This window comes from Lactuca sativa, chromosome 6, assembly GCF_002870075.4.
Source record: "Lactuca sativa cultivar Salinas chromosome 6, Lsat_Salinas_v11, whole genome shotgun sequence".
NCBI lineage: Eukaryota > Viridiplantae > Streptophyta > Magnoliopsida > Asterales > Asteraceae > Lactuca > Lactuca sativa.
In genome coordinates, this window is record NC_056628.2 from 177,620,716 (window position 1) to 177,642,070 (window position 21,355).

General features: G+C 35.6%; 1 protein-coding gene across 1 annotated transcript; it reads right to left on the minus strand.

Moving 5' to 3' along the window:
• Window positions 1-13,292: 13,292 nt before the first annotated feature.
• LOC111919190 (NAC domain containing protein 52) lies at window positions 13,293-17,393 on the minus strand. Its single transcript, XM_023914800.3, has 4 exons — window positions 17,118-17,393; window positions 16,287-16,564; window positions 15,889-16,074; window positions 13,293-13,985 (listed from the first exon to the last, which is right to left on the minus strand). The coding sequence occupies exons 1-4, from the start codon at window positions 17,320-17,322 to the stop codon at window positions 13,533-13,535; spliced, it is 1,122 nt and encodes a 373-aa protein (XP_023770568.1). The 5' UTR covers window positions 17,323-17,393; the 3' UTR covers window positions 13,293-13,532.
• Between the last annotated feature and the right edge of the window lie 3,962 nt (window positions 17,394-21,355).

Consider the following 21,355-nt stretch of genomic DNA (forward strand, 5'->3'; position numbering starts at 1 on the left):
CATATATTCGTGTTTCAATCGGTGGAATAAGCTGCATTTAGCTTTTGCTTGAAATCTAGGGTTTACATATTTCTCGAATTAGGGCCGATTTCGAAATTATATGTGTTGATTAGGGGTTGAATGGACCGATTTCGGTTAATACGCTAAACCCTCAAACCTAATTTCATCTTAATTCCGTCCCACACCATCGATATGAGCTTGGGGTCGTACGCCTAGCGTATCCCTGTGACTTCGAAGTTCTTGACTCTGGCTTCGATTATTGACCGCTACACATGTTTCCTGGGAATAATTCATATTGTTAGGGAGGTCCCGATTTTTGTTCATACTACATTTGGACCACGAAATGTTAATAGTTTGCATGCCCTGCTGTGTTTGTTTTAATGTGGGTTATGATTTTTGCACAAGGGACTGGGACCAGGACACAGATTCGAGCATCTGGACGTACGCCCAGCGTACGCTGGACGTACGCCCAGCGTACTGCCCTTATCCAGCTCCATTTTTTTTTTTGGTTTAAAAATCTATTAATGCTGTGATATTTGGTTTGGTTTTGTGTTTTGTGTTAATGTGTGCAGATTATGGCTCGAAGGGCACAAAGAACCAACCCTCCCGAGGATGTGACCGATCATCGCTTTTTACAATTTCCGCAAACGCTGAACGATGCTACCCGGGCGCGTTATGTCACCAACTTGAGCTTGCTTCTCACAAAGGAGATTGATATTGCACCCTCATTCGATTGGGAGTTGGCTACCAGGACTGGACTCGCTGCATTGATCCAGGAGTTTTTGCAATTTACACACTCGGACGCGAGTGGTGTGGAATTGTTTGTGTGTCAGGGATGGGCACGTTTGTTCAGGATCCAGGAGCCTGTGTATCGGGAGTTTTTGCTGGAGTTCTACGCTACAGTTTCCTATGATCCTAGGAAGCCACTCGATGACAGGACAGCCTTTGCTTTCAGACTGGGAGGAGTGAGCCGGGAATGCAGCGTGATAGAGCTTGCTACTCGGGTGGGTATTTACACAGCCGACGAGACGAGGAGTGTCCACTTCCCGACATTCCTTGCTGACTGTCTCACGGAACGGCCAGCGGACTATAATGAGAACACATTTTGGGCCGAGATTACGGGAGGAGTGTATACACCATCTACAGCTCGAGGGGGGATGATTCGGTCCACTACATACCGAATGTTGCACCGGTTGATTTCTATGTCTCTCACGCATCACAAGAATAGTGAGAGAGTGCCTTCGACAGACCTGTATTTCCTATGGGCACTAGTTACTCCAGGGAGGCACCTGAACCTTCCAGTCGCGTTAGCTGCATACTTGGGACGGAGGGCCAGGGGACTTCGGGGAGATAGCCCGATATGCGGAGGGCATTTTATCACACGGTTAGCTCGATCATACCAGTTGATGACACGTGAGATCACGAGATCGATGGTGTTTCACGACATGAGGCCGATGAGTCTTCAGCTATTGGAGTCGATGCGCGTATTAGAGCGGGGTGGTGATGGTGCTTTGAGAGTTCGAGCAGATGATGAGGCAGATGAGGAGGGTGCTGCCGAGCCACAGCCGAGACGGGTCCAGCGGCGTCGACCTGCTCCTCGGGGAGCACAGCAGGGACCTGAGCAGGAGATTGATATGCGCTATCTGGCTCAGGGCATTGATCGTATTAGCGAGTATGTTGCACATGTGGACATGCAACAGCAGTGGTATGGGAATGCGTTGAACGCATTCTTTGCCCATCAGGGGTTTCAGTATTCGGTTCCCTTTCCACCACCATTCCAGTCACGATTTGATGGGGCCGGTACTTCTGGGACACAGCCACATGATGATGGAGATGACGAGTGATCCTTTTTATTTTGTTTTATTTGTTTTGTGTTATTTTTAGTTTAGTTTAGTTTTTAGTATTTGGTATGTAATTAAACTTTGATTTAGTTTGATTTAGTTTGTTTTCCATGTTGATGCTCTTTGGTTGTTTAGATTTCTGCAGAATTTTCGCCCTTAGGAAGCTGGCAGTAAGTTCAGCAGCTAGGTCCGACTGTTGCTAGAGAGAGCGGTATGCGAGTTGAAGATTATAGTCGAGACCCACAATTTGTCATAAGTGTGGGGTGCATATTTATTTCGTGAGCGATCGTTTTGAAGATTGGCATTATTACGATGTTTTGACTCTTATGATATGGATGAGCAGTTCCCATACTATAGAGTTTTATTTTGACACGAGGAAGAAGTATCGTCCCGGCTGCCACGACATGGTTGACACTTTCCTATGTTATGGGGGATTTTCATCGCGAGTAGAGGATGTCATTCTTGACGAGACGACGTGGTCGACACTTTCCCACGTCATGGTTACTATGCTTTGCATTTATTTGCACCACATTTTTGAAGATGGCGGTCTTGATTTTATTTTTCGGCAAATTCAGAGGCAGCAGTTCCAGTTTTCAGTCTTTCGGCAAAATTTGAAGCAACTTGTAGCAGCCCCATTCGATCTCGCCACAACTACCCAGGGGAGTCTGTTCCTTTTTCTCCCTTTTTATGTTCTTAATTTGTTTTAGCATACAATGAGGGCATTGTATGAAATAAGTGTGGGGTAGGGGGTCGGTAAAAGTAAATTAAAATTATAAGAAAAAAAAAATAAAAAAAAATAATAGTTAGGAAATTGCTAGAATTTAGGAAATTTAAAATTTTAAAACTTGAAATAATAGTTTAGAAAATCTAGTGATAATTTAAATTTTGCTAATATTGTATGAAATGATCCGATGAGAACTCAAATGTTTAGTTGAGCCAATACACGTTATAGTGCATTTGTGGCCTCCCTTATTTTAGTGAAATCATGGAACAAAAACACAACCCCGCTTGATTTGAGGAATGCAATATGTTTAGCAGCCTAAACCTGAAATGTATCCAGAAAAATTATTATCATTAACCAATAAAGGTTGAGGTTGAGCGCCTCTGCTTAAGCATGTAGGGATTTGAGTGAAAAAAAAAAAAAGTGAGTTACATGTTAAAAAAAAAAGAGAAAAGAGAATTACGAAAAAAAGTTGAATTTTGGAGCAGATAAAGTAAAGATCAAAAGATCAAAATTCTGAAGAAATTCAAAAAGTTGAAGATACCAGAAATCAATTCAAATAAGGTGTTGAATTCAAAGAAATCAAAGATCAAAATGTCAAAGAAATGAAGAATTCAAATAAAGCTCCATAGTGGTATCGGAAAGTTGTAATTTTCTAGAATATGTATGCTTAGGTTGCTCAACTAAAAATACCTTGAGGTTAGGAGGTTTTCTGCGGATGGATTCGGAGGGTTGCATAAAATGAGCATTATTCGGAAAAAGTGGGCGAGTGTTTATGATGATTGTGAGTATTTAAAATATGGGGGGGGGGTACTTTAGGAAAATATTAGACACAAATGTACGCGTTGAGGTCTTGGCATAATGGCTGAGTTTTAAATGGATTGTTTAGTGCAATATTGGTAAAATAAAAGTAAATTTGCTTGGGGGCAAGCAAAGGCTAAGTGTGGGGTATTTTGATATGTGTATTTTTATATATATTTTTATACACTTTATCTTAATATTTTGGCCTTATTTATTCTATTTTAGAACTAAAAAGTACTCATAATACTTTGAATTATGTTTTGCAGCTATTCGTTGCCGATGAACCACAAAAGAAAAGATTGAAGCGGAAGCCGGACTTCGAAGCTAAAAGAAATCAAAATTGTTGAAAGAGTGATTACGCCCCGCGTCCAGAATGATTACGCCCAGCGTAATGACCAAAGCAACTTACGCCCCGCGTAAGGAAATAGTACGCGCCGCGTACACCTTTGCACCGGATAGACTTGATCGCGTGATTATCTTGAGTACGCGCTGCGTAATTCTAAGTACGCCCAGCGTACTTAGGTCGGTCATAAAGATTATAAATGTCGATTTATAGCTAACCAGAGAGGAGGATTCGACTTCTAACCTAATTTAGTCGACAATTAACTTCTGTTAAGCCGTTTTGAGGGTCTAGAAGGCGGTCGGAAGGCCGTTAAGCTAACGGGAGCGGAGATCGGAAGGATTGGAGAGCGGATACATGTTGATTATCATATGGTTTGCTGACGTGACCATGTTTAGCATTCTATGGTGGTACTTTTCTGTATTTAGTTTCTGATTTAGGTGTAAAAACCTTTTACTTTGTGTTTATGATTGAATGAAGCTTTGATTATTAGACTAATTGCTATATTAAATAGTTTATTTGTGTTTAATTTATCTTGCCAAGCTTGTTAAAAGATCCTTATGTGTTAATGATGATTATTTTCTGTTAATTGTTAAGTGAATTGAGTTGCTTGAACATCTGCTTGATTTGCTTGTCTCTTATGATTTTTGATGACCATCGAGATTATAAGACTAGAAATAACGAATGTGAAACTAGAATTAACTTGAGAATAAGTAAGTTAATGTGTGAGCCTTGTTTGATGACCATCAACAAGAGGTTGATTAAATGTTTACATTGATTAACTATATTTACAAGTCTTGCTTGATACGAACTGAACACTAGGAAGCATGTTAGTTTAATCAACTGATCACTGTTTGAATTGACTTGTTTGCTAAAGGATTAGTTATAGTGAACGTGAATCTAATCATTTTAGGAATCGGTGAACATTGAATAAATGAATTTGTGTATGCAATTGTCTATGTTTTAAGGTGTAATTTATATAAACCAAAGTACCTGAAGAGATTTGTTTTCCTGTTAGTTTATCGAGAGTTGTTAATTTGAGATTTATTAAACCATTTTATTTATTATTTTCGTGTAACCTGTAACCTATAATCAAATATATTAAATTAATCCACCGTTCCCTGTGATCGACACCCGACTTACCTAAGCTATACTATAATCTGACTAGGTACACTGCCTATAAGTGCATAGATAGTCTAAGTTTGTTAGGTTATAAATATTAAAATTAGTGGGTACTTTTGTGCACATCAGCCTCAATCGCCAATTTGTTTGACCAGTTCTTGGATTTATTTGATGAACCTGAGAAGGTTATTCACTCTGAAGCCATGGCAGCAGACAACAAGGTCGATCACCTTAAGAAGATTATCGAAGACGCTGCCAAACAAATGGAAGAAGAAGAACCAGTTAGAAACGAACCTCCTCAGAGCAATACTTCAGTCGAGGGGGAGAATCATTTCTCTTCAGATCGACAGGACTCACATATCCAGGGGAGGGTCCATCATTTTCGATCGACAATAATGCTCATGGCCAGGGGAAGAATCCAATATTTGACGGAACCAAAAGCCCAGCCAGAACCGAAAGCCCGGTTGCACCCGAAAGTCCTGTAGCAACCAAAAGTCCGGAACAGCCCGAAATCCCAGCAAGAACCGAAAGCCCGATTGGACCCGAAAGTCCTATAGCAACCGAAAGTCCGGAACAGCCCGAAAGCCCAGTCGAAGAAAGAATTTTTGGTTCACATCCAAATGATTCATCATCTGTCGAGGGGGAGAATTCCAATATGTAGTATGATGATGATATTCAATCAGAGATGGTAGAAATGGTAAATGCTAAATTGGATCCCTCTTATGATCCAAATTATCCTCCTCTCACCAAATGGACCAGAGATCATCCTGTATCTCAAATTGTGGGTGATGCGTCAGAAAAGGTTCTAACTCGATCACAACTGAAGGGGAAGCAAACTGCTCTATTCTCCAAAGTAGAATTTTGCATGTTTAATTCTTTCATCTCCAAAATAGAGCCGAAGACCGTCAATATTGCTCTCGACCATTCTGATTGGGTTCAGGCAATGCAAGACGAACTCAATGAGTTTGAAAGAAATAAGGCTTGGAGACTTATTCCAACACCAAAAGATGCATCGGTTGTCGGTCTCAAATGGGTGTTCAGAAACAAAATGGACAAGAAGGGAAATGTGATCCATAATAAGACTCGGCTGGTGGTGAAAGGATATTGCCAGGAAGAAGGAATTGATTACAAAGAGACATTCGCTCCGGTTGCATGATTGGAATCCGTTCGAATATTTTTTGCCTATGCTGCACACAAGAACTTTGAGGTCTACCAGATGGATGTGAAGTGTGCCTTTCTGAATGGGGAACTTGAAGAAACAGTATACGTGGAGCAACCTCCTGGTTTTGTAAATGAAAAGCATCCAAATCACTACTACATCTTGGATAAGGCAGTTTATGGTCTGAAACAAGATCCTAGGGCATGGTATGAAACATTAACTAAGTTTTTAAAGATGTCTAAATTCAAACAAGGTTCGAATGACCCAACCTTCTTTCGTAAAAAGGAAGGTAACCACCTTATGATCGTTCAAATCTATCTCGACGATATCATCTTCGGCTCCATGAATCCTAGCCTAACAGTTGAATTCAGGAAGTTGATGGAGACTAAATTTGAAATGAGATCAATGGGTCCGATTAACTTTTTCCTTGGTTTAAATATTAGACAGGGACCCGAAGGCATCTTTATCACCCAGGAAGCATACACAAAGACTCTCCTTGCCAAATTCGGCATGATGGGAGACTCAAAGGTCAAAGTCCCTATGGCTTTCGGCACCAAGCTCACACCATCTTTGGAAAAACCGACAGTCGACATAACGCTATATCGCCAAATGATTGGTTCCCTGATGTACCTTACAGCTAGCAGGCCCAATATAATGTTTTCAGTATGCTATTGTGCCCAGTTTCAAGCAAATCCTCGTGAACCACACATGCTGGCAGTGAAGAATATATTCCGGTATTTGAAGCGAACCACCTATCTCGGTCTCTGTTATCCCTCAAACTCAGGTTTCTTTGTTCAAGCCTACTCAGATGCAGACTTAGGAGGCTATGGTCTAGACCGAAAAAGCACCACAGGAGGCTGCCAATTCCTAGACGGGAAGTTGGTTAGCTGGCAATCGAAGAAACAAACATGTGTTTCTCTATCTACAGCCGAAGCAGAGTACATTGCAGCCGCCTCCTCCACATCACAAGTGATTTGGATCCAAAGCCAACTCCGGGATTATGGACTCAATATGAAAAAGATCCCACTATATTGCGACTCAGAAAGTGCAATTAGGATCTGTCATAACCCAGTGCAACATTCCAAGACCAAGCATATAGCACTGAGGTATCACTTTATTAAGGATCATGTGGAAGATGGAAACGTCGAAATTCACTTTGTTCGAACCACTGATCAACTGGATGACATCTTCACCAAAGCCCTTCCTGAAGCAAGATTCAATAAAATTCTACAGGGCCTAGGTATGATGGAATCGGAGTCAGTACCAAAAACACCTTCTCAAAACTAAAAGTTGGAAGCGAAATGAACCGAACTCTCGGTCTATTTCGGGCTCGGCTCACACGAGAACCAAAATGAACCGAACTCTCGGTCTATTTCGGGTTGGGTCCCACTGCACTTGTTTTCGCTTATCTCAAAAAGGTGATGTCTTTGGTTGTATACTTTTGTACAATTGTTTTTCCAAAAATCCAAAAACATTTTTTTAAGGAACCGAAATGAACCGAGCGTTCGGTCCATTTCTGGTTCGGTTCCAAATTTCTTTTGTTTGGTCTGTTTTGTTTTTCTCTTTACAAAAATATCAAAATTTCAAAAAATATTTTCTTTTTTTTGTCTCTACTTCTGTTTATGTTAACAGTTTCTGGAATATCGATGGGGCAGGTATCATTCTCACACTTTATACTAGCTAAGTGTCCCTAGAAGCATGTTGCTGCATGTTGTCCAAAGCCTCAACAAATTTTGAATAAAGCCTTATTGATTGGGTATATATAAACCTTGTCTTCCCAATTAGGCTGCTAAATTTATTCTAATCATCAGCTACCTTACTCTTTTCTCATATGAGTTAAGAGTTTTCTGCTTGGTCATTCTTTTTATAGTAGAGGTACTTTGGTTTCTTTACAACATCTCAAACATTTTTCTCCATCATATTTCGGTTCATCAATGTAACCCTTGAGACTCTCAGAAATAACCACTGAGGTTTATGGTTACACAATCTCTGTGTTTATGATCTTAGCTTCGTGTCACTACGTGCTAAGTGAAACCCAAAATTCAATACCCACTATGAATTGACGGTGAACAATTAAATTTGCTCTAGCTTTCACCCATGAATTAACGAAACCACCCAAGTGGTTGTACCATGAAATCTCTATTTTTCTTTTTGTGTGATTCTTATGAAATTGTTACACACCATAACATTTCTTCCATAGAATCCAGTTTTAAATTTTTTTTTTTTTGAGATTTCACACCAAACATTTCCAACAAGTCACTCAATATAGTCCAAACCTACTTGTTCAACAGCCCACATCGGTCTCACAAGTACTTCGTTCGGTTTTGGTCTTATGTCAACGTCCGGAATTCTGAACTGAAGCAAAATCCACCCTTCTAAGCCTCATCAAAAGATTCCTTTCAACACTTCTTAACAAGTGCTTGATCGTAATTCAACGGGAAACCACACAGACACTTTAAAGTCTCTCTTGACTTTGAAGGAAACGATTCGTGCCCGGGATCCACTGTTTCGTGTCTATATTGACATCACAAATTCCCACATAGATGTTGATTTCTTTCTTTATCTATGACACTCTATGCACGAAAATCTTTTTGATTTTCCAAAAGTCTGGTTTGGTTCTCTACAAGTTATTTTCCTTTATGTAGCTTTAGTTCTTAAGGATATACTCAACAAGGGAATGTTGTGGTTTTTCTAAGTCTTTGATTTTATATAATGATGACAGCTCATTTAAAAGATAAGATGATGACTCAGCTGGAAGATTAAAGGTTTCAAGAATTCAAAAAGGGATTTGGTGGGAAGGCGTGCTAAAAGGAAATGATTTTCTCTCTCATGCGTGATCATCGGGGTTGCCAACTGTCACGTTTCAATCAAATCAGGAACTGTTTCGCGTTTCAAGAGGATTTGGAGGCGAATTTTTCTCTCACCTCCATACCCGGTATAAAGGGTTAAACCCTATTTGTTTTACCTCTTTACTACAACCCAAATTTCTGAGAGCAAACAAAGGCGATTTTTCTCCCACTGTTCATCTTCTTCTTCGAAGCAATCAACAATGGCGGATTCCTCCTCTGTTCATGAAACCTCCAACATTCTCCCAATCAGGCCTCAGCAAAGCCTGGTCATCGACCTCACCCCAATCTCCAATGATGCCTTCATGTATCCCATAGTGAAGTGTCTCAAATACTCTCCACTGGTTCTCGCACTCTCCAAGGTTGAAATTGTGCCTATGGAATGTCTACCTTAGTAGAGTACGTTGATCACAAGGATATTGTGAAGCAACCATTTTTTCAGTTACATATTGTAAGTGTTGCTACACAACCCTCCAAGCATGTAAAGCAGTAGGATGCCTTGGTGAGCATTGTTGGTGGAATAGTTGATCTCATCAAACACTTACACAAGTGCCTACATAGATTATCTGGAGAAGCCTTTGATAGCTACTATATTGTTGAAGATTCTTCTTTGGTGAAAATGAGGCATGGTGGAGACATATGTTTGGATATTTTTTTAGAGAAACCATAGTAACTATTATTTTGTTACCTTCACGTTTGTTACTTTCTTTCATTGTTTAATTATCAATTTTATTTTCACTTAAGTTGTAAGGAATCATCAATTTAGGAATGAGAGGAATTATTCATATGAAACTAAGACGAGAATGTTCTTTAGAGAAACTAGAATGCAAGGTATTCACCAGACCATTGCACAGTTGGATACATTCATTTTACTTGACATCACTGAGTTGTATCTATAGTCGAAGGGGTGAGGCACTCTAGATGACAAAAAGACACCAGAAACAACATCCAGTGGGTCTTTTACAAATAGAAACACATGGGTACTAGTGTTGTTGGAGATAACAGCCACCTGCTTGCTAGAAAAAGGCCATAAATAAGCTGAAAAATTAAGATTAGGTCAAACATGCCCTTTATTATCAAGCCTTTTGTTTAGTGATAACATCATGTAAAATTTTGACATATAATAGTAATGTACTTATATTTATTTTACCTTAAAATAACACTATACTTTTTCCCTTTTATGATTCGGCCACATAACAATGTACTTTTTCCCTTTTGTTTTTAAACTAAAGAAAATGTGGATTTTAGTGTTATGGTTGGAATTGGTCTACAAGGTTTAAGACTTCCTTTGTGAAGCAATCATTTTCATACATGCTAGCTATTGCCTCAAGAACCTGTTGACGAATTATGCACTTGCTGTTTCAAAAGTGTCGACTTCCAATTTCACAATTGTGTTTATCTTTTATTACTATTATTATCATTAAAGTTAGAGTGTACGATCTGTTAATAACTAAGTTACAAACTACAATTACTTGGTATACTTTAGTGAAAAACTCTAGAAAAATAACAATGTATTTGAAAGTAGGATGCTATAATATACAGATCAACAAATGTACATTGCTCCCAAGTCAAGATTAAACAAGTTTTATGCGTCAAAATATCCGATTGCTTTCCTTAAGGAACCTTGACTCTATTATTTAGTTACAAAGTTAGGTAAAAAAAGAAAGAGATCAAAATACCATGTTATAATATAAAAAATAATTAAAAATAGGTTGTCATTTTTTTAATTTACTTTGAATCATTACTATTGAGAATTTCAAAAGCAATATGAAGCAAATTGTTGTTATTAGGCAAACAAGTGAAAATAGGTTGCTATTTACTAAAACAACCAACTTAAAATGTAATGTTAGGCCAACATGGCATATTAAAAAAATCAAATTTTAGTCTAATTCCAATTCAGTTAAATTCAAATTTAATTTTATTCAATTGCTCTACATAACTTTAGCTTTACCTTTTATACATAATAATAGCCAAAATAAAAAGCAAAAATCATTTGGTAAAAAATAAAATCGATCCATTTTTTTTTTAAATTCGTCAATCCGACCAATAGATGGGTATAGCACTAGTTTTTTAAGAGGTGTGACAAAATCTATGTGACAGCGTTTCTAGTTTTTTGAGACTGCTCCTCCTAGCTTAAAAATAGAAATAAAAGATATTTTTTGGTGAGAGATATTAAGACTATAATACATTATAAAGGCGAATACGCGATGCATGCCTCTCTCATTAATAGGGATACTTATACTTTTTTACATGAGTTGCTCTCAACTCGAACACCTCATTCTCGAGTTCAATTTAATGAGAAAAACGAAAGGAAATAAGTGGAAATGAGAAGAAAATAAAATAAATTTGTGTTCCCGAGTTTTATTAAAATAGAAAGATCACTTTCCCTCCTAATTTTCCTTTCGATTTAGAAGGATTTTGAAAAAAATAACAAAATGATTAATTTTCCTTCTACTTCTCTCCAACTCGGTAATACAAAAGAAAATTTTGTTTTTCTTTCTTTTCTCTTCTTTTATCTCGTGACTTTTTTTTTCTCTTCTTTTCTTTTGTTTTGTTAAATTCGGGAACTGAGCGTTAGCTTTACAAAGAGAAAATCTTCTTAACAATAATAATGTCATATTGTACAATAATACCTAATAAATGTAAATATTAATATATCTAGATATATACATGCCTAATCCATTTTATTATATTTTCATCAAAAATGTTTTCTTAGGTTACAAAACCGGACATAGAATAGTTTTTTTTTTGTATAAAACTGATTATATTACCATTTAAAAAGCGTTTATTAAACAATTCGGGTGTCATTTAGAACAAGATCATATGTTATATCCTTCCAAGCTCTCGGTATGGAAAGCGAAAACACTTAGCTTCGGTGGTAGCTTAACCCTGGCAAAAACGGTACTTGGTAATCTTCTTACCTTCTTCATGTCCATATTTGTGGTTCCAAATGGTGTCATTGAGACCTTAGAGAAGATTAGAAGGAGATTTATTTGGAGTGATAAATTGGAGAAGAAAAGTATAAATCGGGTTGCTTGGGAAACTCTTATTGCCCCCAAAAAAGGTGGGTGGCACAGTGCTTGGATCTATAAAGAATCTAAACATTTCTCTATTAGCTAAATTGATGTGGCGATTGAAAAATGAAAACTCAGCACTTTGGGCGGAAGTCATTCGATGCATTCATGGATTAGATGGAAGACATCGGTCTATCTTTGCCAAGAGATCTAGAACAGGTGTTTGGAAGAATATAGTCAAAACCAAGCCTATGTTAAAGAATCTCAACATTGATCCTAATGGAATTATGTATTGGAAATCAACTGAAGGTTGTTGGGTCTCCGACTTTCGGATGGACGGACAGTTCTCTGTGAGACCGTTACGAGAAAGGATCGAAATGGCGAGTCACATGGTCTGTGATGGACCGTTCGAATGGTTTAAAGTGATACTCACTAAGATCTTATGCTTTATCTGGAGAGCGAAGTTGTGTAGAATCTCATCATCAGTCGCGTTAAAATCAAGGGGAGTTCCGATTCTATCAATTATGTGTGGTTCTTGTAACTTGGATGAGGAGACGAGCGATCGCATCCTTCTTTTATGCCCTTTGGCTAAAGCTGTTATGGATTCGATTCTTTCTTGGTGCGAAATCTCACACGATGGATTTGACTCGATAAAAGATATGTTATTTTTCATATCTCGGTGGTTTAAGTGCAAAAAGAAAAGAAGTATGTTGAATGTGATTTTATGTGGGGTTTTGTGGTGTATATGGAAAGACAGAAATCAAAGGGTTTTCAAAAGAATTCCCTTTGTACCTGCGAATACAGTGGAAAAGATAAAAGCAATAACCTTCATATGGTGTAAACATAGAGGATCCTTTCAAAACATGGATCGGAGAGTTTGGAATCTTGGTCCTTTTCTTTGTTTGTAATTTTCTTGTTTTTGTCTTTTGTTTTTGCTTTGTACTTTTCCCTTGCATCGTCTTGATGTGAGGTGTTTTTTATTTTAATATATTTGCGGTTTCCAAATAAAAAAAAAAAGTTTAGTAATGGATTATATTACTGATCCTGCCTAAAGAATCGTGTTATTTTGAAGGAACGGATCAATTATTAATTTATTAAGACATTTATACAGCTTGGTTATCCTTACGAAGCCAGATCATATAGTCTCTAAAGAATCTCGACCACAAAACGCATGGTTTAGTTTAAAGTAACCGGTTTTTTCTATATATATAACCTCCATATCGCATAATTTCTTTTTATAAACCGGATCGATCATATAATCTTTAAATACAGACAAAAAATAACAGTTTTTTTTTCTCTGAACATACCAAGTTATACGTCCCTCAAAAGCTGCTACAAAATATGCTAAAACAGGTTATATATATTTGGAGGATCCATGAGCTATTTTAATCATTGCCAACCCTTCAAAGGGCTTTTTGTATGATCAAATCACAAGGATTAACTTTTAAAACAGGTATTAACGAGAAAAAGAACAACACAAAGTTTCACTTAAGCATAATTAGAGCCACAATATCATACCATTCAGGCTCGCACATTTTTATAGCTTCTAAACAAAAAAGTCCATCATTACGCCTTTAAAATCTCCATACAAAGTTTTGTTTGACTAAAATCTATAACATTACTTTACCGAATTTGTTCCCCTCCCCTAAACATTACGTTCCTTACCTGCATCATGAATTGAAGATTACCTAAACGCCCCTCTTCAATTCGGTGTTCTCCTTGCTCAACTGATCAATGTGAGAATGAAGAACGTTGATCGTTGCCTGAGCCTGCATCAATTCAATCTTCAAGGCATCCTTCTCCATTGAAACTTCACGGATCTTGTTCTCCATGTCACGTATAAGCTCCATGTACTCAGGAGGCAAAGATTTCTCAAGGGCAGAAGCGTCAAATGAAGGTGGGGTTGCTGGAGGATGTGTTTCTATAGTTGTAACAACTGCAGACAAAAGGTTTGTTGTTGTTTGACCTTGACTTGTCATGGTTGAATCATGGGAACCATTTGCATTGCTAGAATTGGGATCACTTCCTTTTGATGTTTTGTGGTGAAACAGTGTGAGAGTTTCGAGCTCAGGTTCAGAATTTAAAACACCATTTTCCGATCTTACCTTCTTGCATACAACCGGGATCATTTGAGCATCCATCTGAAAAGAGCTCGGTTTCATCAATCAAGAGCATAAAAGAGAGTTGAAATTTATTATTCAAGAAAATAAGCTCATGTCCATTGGTCCACACAATTACCAATTCATTTATTTTCAAACCGACCCATTTACAATTAAACCTATATTGGGGTTATCAAAAGAGCAAGCATGCACATGTCATTACACTTATGGTTCCACTTAGATCATGTCCTTTTTAGGGCAAAAACGGCCTTTCATGAGAGAAACCTATCTCGTGCGTAAAACCTAATATTGTGCAAATAGATATCTAAATATAGCAAGTATGAATGCATTTATTATATGGAACATGATTGGACTGGATGAGACCAAACATTTTCCTACGGCTCTTTTCAATGATGAGAATGAGGAGGGCATTCACATCTTTTGCACAGATAAGAGATGACCACTGGATGGGACAAAAAATTGCAATTTTGTCTCATTGACATCAGGCTGGTCCAAATCCCTGACTCCAAGTCGAATGTATGCCAAGCAAGGCTTGAAATCCATGGCTCTAATCCGCATGTGGTTTTTCCAGTGTGGTGGGGGTCCTACCTGAGCATAACCTATGTCACCAGCCATATGAACTGATTACCTTATAGTAACAATTGCTTCTTATCTTGCCAAAAATATTCAAGTACCAAAAAGTATCAAACGCCTTAAAAGGTATATTTCAAGATAAACAATAGAAATAAACGTATATTTGGATAATTAGGAATGTCATCTAATGATAGCCTAAATTATTATTACCATTATATCTTATTATAGAAGATCTGATCAAATTTATCGTTAAGCTGATCTTTGCAAGAAACAAAAAGTTGGAACAAGGTACGGTTGCTACGAGGATCCTTATTATATCTCATAAATCTCAGTAGTATATTCCTACTTTTAAGAAGAAAACCTGTTACAGAAGGGATAAGCCGAAACGACTATTGTCTTCCTATATGTAATACAAATGGTTTTAGAAGTTTGTAATTTGGTGTATGGTGTAAATCTCGTTGTATTTCTAAAAAATGCATTATCGAATATCTTGTATGTGAAATAAAATCGTTCTTGATGCATAAATTTAGGGTATGTAATGTCACGTAAATGGACAAGCGAGACTATAATTATTGTCTCAACAAAAACATAATAGATTTTATGCATTTCTTGACTTTCATTTACTATATACGAAAAGAACGTATACAAGTAAGGTGCGATCGATTTGTGATGTGATTATGTAATAATAACGTACCTTGAATAGTTCCATGGATAACTAAAAATCAAAAGTAAAATCTAAAGCACGAATTTCATGCTCTTTTTTCATGCAATTTTTCAAGTGTGTGTGTGTGTGTGTGTATATATATATATATATATATATATATATATATATATATATATATATATATATATATATATATATTCCTCTAGGAGCACGATCTGCCTACTATTGTGAGATGTAAATCAAGTACACATCATACAACTACCATGACAACAATATCAGATATATGTGAATTCTCGGGCCCTTAGAGAGAGAGAGACTTCAATATATAAAGACACTTACATGATATGACTATGACATGTTCCACCAATGTAGGATACAAAAAACCTCACCCCCCCCCCCCCCCCCCCCCGACACACACACCCAGACAAGACAATGATGTGTTAAGCCAAGGGGTGCAGGACACCGGTATAAGATATATGTGAAATCTAATATTAACTCTCCAAAAGAGTCCTTATGGGGAAAGGGGGGACTCCATCATATAGACACTTATGAGGCCGTGTCGCACCAATTTGAGATCCACTAACAAACAAACATATCTAGTTGATGCCTACTATCAGGACAATGGGACAACAATGTAAAAGTACACACGTACACGGACACACATATATGTGTAAAGCAACACAATACCTGCATAGTGTTGTTTCCTTCGGCACAAGTTTCATCATCATTTTCCACATCATCCATTGTGTCTCGAACGGGAACAATGAGGGCTTCCTCATCATCCCATTCTTCTTCGAAAAATGGTCCATACCAATCTCCATTTGGCGGTCCTATACTACTCTTTTCAAAAATTCTGCATAGCACAAATGCATCCTTTTTTTTCCACACCACCCACAAAACAAGAACAATTATTCCATTTCGTTAGATTCAAACACCAAACAAGTAAGTATATTTAGGCTGCATTTGTTACACGGGACTTAAGTCTAAGTCATATATAGTTTTAGTTAAATGCATGCAAAACCCTTGTACAAAGTGTTATTTTATGTAATCTCATGTCTTGTAAAATGATCACATGTAATTCAAACCTGTGTTACTCCAGCTGTCTGCAATTCTTGATCCAAAAGTTTATATTCATGCATTACCCAATTAGTGCGTATGCCATGAGGGGCTCGGCCACTATGGAAAACTAGGGTTTTCTTCTGCCCTATCTTCTCAGACTTATGATTTATTTCCCGGATCTTCCCAGTTTCTTTCCAAAATCCGCGTTCAGTGGATCGTTTTACTCGAGAACTATTGGCGTACTTCTTATCTGTAGGACTGATGAAGTACCATTCTAGGTCTCTTGATTTCACTGAAGTATAGTCTAGAAAACCACAAATCACAAGAAGATCAACACCCTTATCTCAAAGATGGATATTACATATGTAAGATAAAGAACAGTCATTGCATAATCACAAATTCAGCCATTTATTTTTCAGAAATGCGATTGTTTTAGATATCAAAGGCCTCTAGTTGGGCAACAAAATGTTTTTATGGTAAACTTACTCCTACATAACTCTTTTGTTTTTTCTTATAGAAATTATCTATTTTTACTGAAAATTTCCAAGATTCATCTTCCCAGAAAGACAATAATTCATAACTGCAATAACTTTACTGTAATGAACAATCTTTACTTCAATTTTCCACTACTAAGTGAATCAGATTCCTAGTATCAGTAATTGAATTGCATGCAGGTGGTTTTATGGTTTCCAAGTCCGAAATTTTACTAAAGATGAAGTTTTCCCCAAATAGAAAACTACAACTTATAAGTCTTGCGAAATTCAATTCCCAACAAAATCATCATTTTCGATAACTTCAAGAAAACGTTGGAGAAATGGCGAACAAAAAATCATCAAACCAGAAAGAATTATGTATACCAGCAAGTTCCCAGGGCTCAGATTTGTAGATATCAACTTCCGGCACCATCTGAGACTGAAAGGGCTTCCCACAAACCTTACGCCTAAGGTAATACCTCACAAGTTCCTCATCGGTCGGGTGAAATCGGAATCCAGGAGCAACAAAAGTAGGCGGCAGCGGTGGGGGTGGTGGAGCGACGATCATGGATACACGACCCGTCTCCATCGGACCGAAATTGAATCTTTAGGGATTGATGGAAAATTAGGATCTTACTGGAAGCAAGAGAAAGAGAAAGAAAGAGAGAGATGTATATATATGCGTTTGTTTGACAGTGGGTGTGAAGTAACACCTGGTGACTGGATGCTTGCTTCACACGAAAATCAAGTAGTAGGAGAAATAAAGTGTGTATTAAATATAGTAGACTTTTTAGAATGTTATAAAAAGTTTGTTGGAACTATTTTTGAAGAAATGTTAAAAATGTTGATGGAAAAATTATGATTATCAACATTTATCAATTATCATCGTTTATCATGAGTCGTTATCTTAAATTTATATTGAACAAATTAGAGATAGCATTTAAAGAGCATTTAGGCCTTGTTTGATACCCGTTTGACTCGGTCTGGGTCAGCGATTTGAGCTGACTCGGTCAGACAATCGTGTTTGATACTTGCTGAGTGGGTCAGAATGTCTGGCCCAAATGACTTACTCGGTCAGCTTACAACATGCTGTTGACTGGAACAAAAGACTCTCATGCCCTCTTCTTTCTTCTTCCCTCTCGACCTAAAAGAAATACGCAGCAACAAAAAAAAATCATCGCTATCTTGCTTCTCCACAACCACCGACGCCTCCTCCTCCTCCTCCCAAGATCGGCGCCGTTTTTCCTTCACTCCGACCTCCACCTTCTCCAGCCAGAGCCTCCGCCTTCTCCAGCCAGAGATGCGTCAACAAAGGTAAGCAACCTCTCTTTCTTTCGTCTTTTTTTTAACCAATAGATCGAACGGCAGTTCTTCCGTGTTTGTTTATAAGGTAAGAAATTAGAATTTGTTGCTTGTATGAGTTATGAAAATCTGAAACATAATTTTTTTTTTTTATTTTGGTTCCAATTCACCCTTTGTTTTGACTTCCTAAACTCAAAATTGCATTCTCACTACAAATGGTTAATGCACTTGAAACTTTCCCACTTTCTTATGAGATGCATATAGCTGGTTTTCTTGTGCTTTGGGTATATTATCTGGGATTAATTGTGAGTTCTATTACTTCAGATCCTTATCATGTTGATGATGATTAAGCTTCTAACAAAATAGATGAAATGGTGGCTGATGATTAATGGAATGGATTTTGTATAATGCTATTATGTGGTTATTTTTTGTATAGCTTTATTGTAATTGCTTGAGTTTGTATTTATACAATCTTATTTCATTCTAGTTTATAAATACTTTATTAAATCTAAATTTTCAATGTTCTAATCAAGAATCAAATTTATTGTTATGAACTTATGATACTTGAATTCATGTGGGATGTTGGTGATCTTTGCTCATACACACATACATACATATCGGGTGTTAAATGAAGATGAAGGCTATGATTTTGGAGGCTGATATGGAGATAAGGGTAAAATGGTTATTTTTCATCAGTCAGCCCATTAGTCAGATGTACAATCAAACAACATGATTTCTTACCCACTCAGGATTTCTTACCCAGTTAGACATTTTCCAGTCACTTTCTCAGCCAGTAACTATCAAACGAGTCCTTAATCTCATCATATAAAAACTAGGTGAGAGACTCGTATACTATACGAGTTTATTAAAAATAAAAGTTTAATATCAATGTATAAATATTAAATATTTAAAAAAAACTTTTACATAAATGTTAACGATATAATGAATAAATAATTCAATTTTTACTAATAAAAAACTATTTACATATTTTAAATAATGATGTTGAAAATTAGGTTTAAACATTAAATATTTTTTAAATTAACTTTCGAAATAAATACAAACGAAATAATGAATAAGTACTTATTGAATCTATACTAATAAAAAATATTATTAATACAGTATATTGTAAATAGTTGTTATGAATCAAAATTTTCAAATACTTCTTTGAAGACGATGTTTTTTTTTCATTTATTAGGGTATAGATAGATATGTACTATACACATATATTTATTTATAAATTTTGAATAAATAATAAATTTGTTAGAATTCAAATTAAAAGTCCAAAAAATTAAAGCTATATTTTGAATTCAAATATATCATCAAATACACGATATTAATTGTGTCATTATAACATCCATTTGAATTCAAATATGTTTGTAAATTAATGAACATTTAAACAGAATAAATAATATATATATATATATATATATATATATATATATATATATATATATATATATATATATATATATATATATATGATAGTAGACTCATTAATTAGTGAAATTGATTATTGATTAATAAAAAAATAAAGACATCACATAATGACAAGTGGAATTCAAATAATTATAAAATCTCATATAATGACATGTGACAAAAGCTTTGAGAAAGTGACAGGTGACAAAAAAATTCATTTATTAAAGAGGATGTGTATTTTTGGTTTTTGAAATATCTAAAGAAAATAAATTTTTAAATAGTTTTATAATCATGAGAAAAAATATATATAATTTTTTGGAAAACGAACTTGTAAAAAACTGTTTTGAAAAACAGATATTTTTTATACATGCATAAAAACCAAATATAAAGAGTGGTAAAAATAATTTTTCGAAAAATCTAATTTTGCAACGCCAAAGTTGTAAAAAATCAAAGTTGTAAAATAAAAAGTTAAAAGAGAATATTTCTCTAAAAATACTACGTTAAAGAAATTATTAAAAACAAAGTTAATTGTTAAAAATTTTGAACGAACCCATCAAAAAGATCTGTTGAAAAAAAAAAATTGAATGGTGCAGGCTTACGGGCAGCTTAGCAAGGATTCAGATTTTGCAATTCCATAGAAAATATATAGTAAAAGGGTTATCTACCTCTTGAAAACATCATAATAACTTTCTTTCAAAAATGTCATAATAATTTTCTATGATAATTTTGAAAGATTAGCTGAAAAACTAGTTGTTAGTTGAAGAGTTTCGGTCGGCTGATATGTGAAAAACTAGTTGTTAGTTGAAGAGTTTCGGTCAGCTGATATGTGAAAAACTAGTTGTTAGTTGATAAATTAGCTTTTAGATTGTTTCATGTAATTTGGCTTGAGCTCTTTGTCTGTCCTGCTGTTGTTTGCTTGCTTTTCTGTTTTAATAATATGCTAGCCGTTTCCAAAAAAAAAAAAGTTGATAAACTAACTTATAGAAAATGACGTTAAGTAAAAATTAACAAATAAACTAGCAATAAAATCTAAATTACATTAAAAAAAACATATAGATAAATTATTTTATATTATAATACAAATGTATAATATATTTTGTTACAACAATATAATTTTTAAATAATAGATTCTCTGATTTATGTATGTGAATATCATTACATCTCATACCATACATATAGAGAATAAATTATTATTCTTAGGTCCGTTTGGCAATATTAATTTAATTTGTTGTAATATAATGTTCGGTGAAATCATAATAATAGTTTGTCATATTTTACAAAATAGTTTCTTAGCTAGTTTATTGATATGCTATCTAAAAAAAAAAAAAAAAAAAAAAAAAAAAAAAAAAAAACAAACTAGCGTAGTAGCTAGTTTTCCAAACAAGGCCCATAAAAAAATATTGTTAACATTTAGGCTTTTTATTTATATATTATGTCCTTAAGCATACATTTAATGCTATGGTTTTATTATATACCTTGATACATATTTCGGGATATCCTTCAAAAAAAACTTTGGTAGTATAATTTTTTAGAGAAATTTTGTTTTATGTAGTGTACATATACATAATATTAATATGTTTAGCGAGATAATAATAAAAGATGTAATTGGTTTAGATGGTTAAGACGTTAAGGGATGTTTTTGGAGGTGGCAAGTTCAAATCTTCTTGCAAACACTTATTTTCTTTTATTTTCGCAGCACTTTTTATATAGTTGTATACAGAGTATACCTATTATGATATTGTGAAAATTAAGCACTAAGTATTGAGTTGTCCAAGTCGTTAAGTGTTGAATTTTAAAGGTTGAGGTCTCTATTTCGAATCTTGGCTATTACATTGGTTTATTTTATTTTGTTTTTCAACTAGTTTTTTAAAAAAATTAAAATTGTCCCACATCATAACATGAAA

What these genes read in the sequence shown, in the direction of transcription:
- LOC111919190 (XM_023914800.3), bottom strand. Translation starts at nt 17,322, where the DNA reads ATGGAGACGGGTCGTGTATCCATGATCGTCGCTCCACCACCCCCACCG. An exon ending in AGACAGCTGGAGTAACACAG is followed by an intron (nt 16,075 to 16,286) that starts GTTTGAATTACA and finishes TGGAAAAAAAAG; the next exon opens with GATGCATTTGTGCTATGCAG. An exon ending in AAGGAAACAACACTATGCAG is followed by an intron (nt 13,986 to 15,888) that starts GTATTGTGTTGC and finishes AGCTCTTTTCAG; the next exon opens with ATGGATGCTCAAATGATCCC.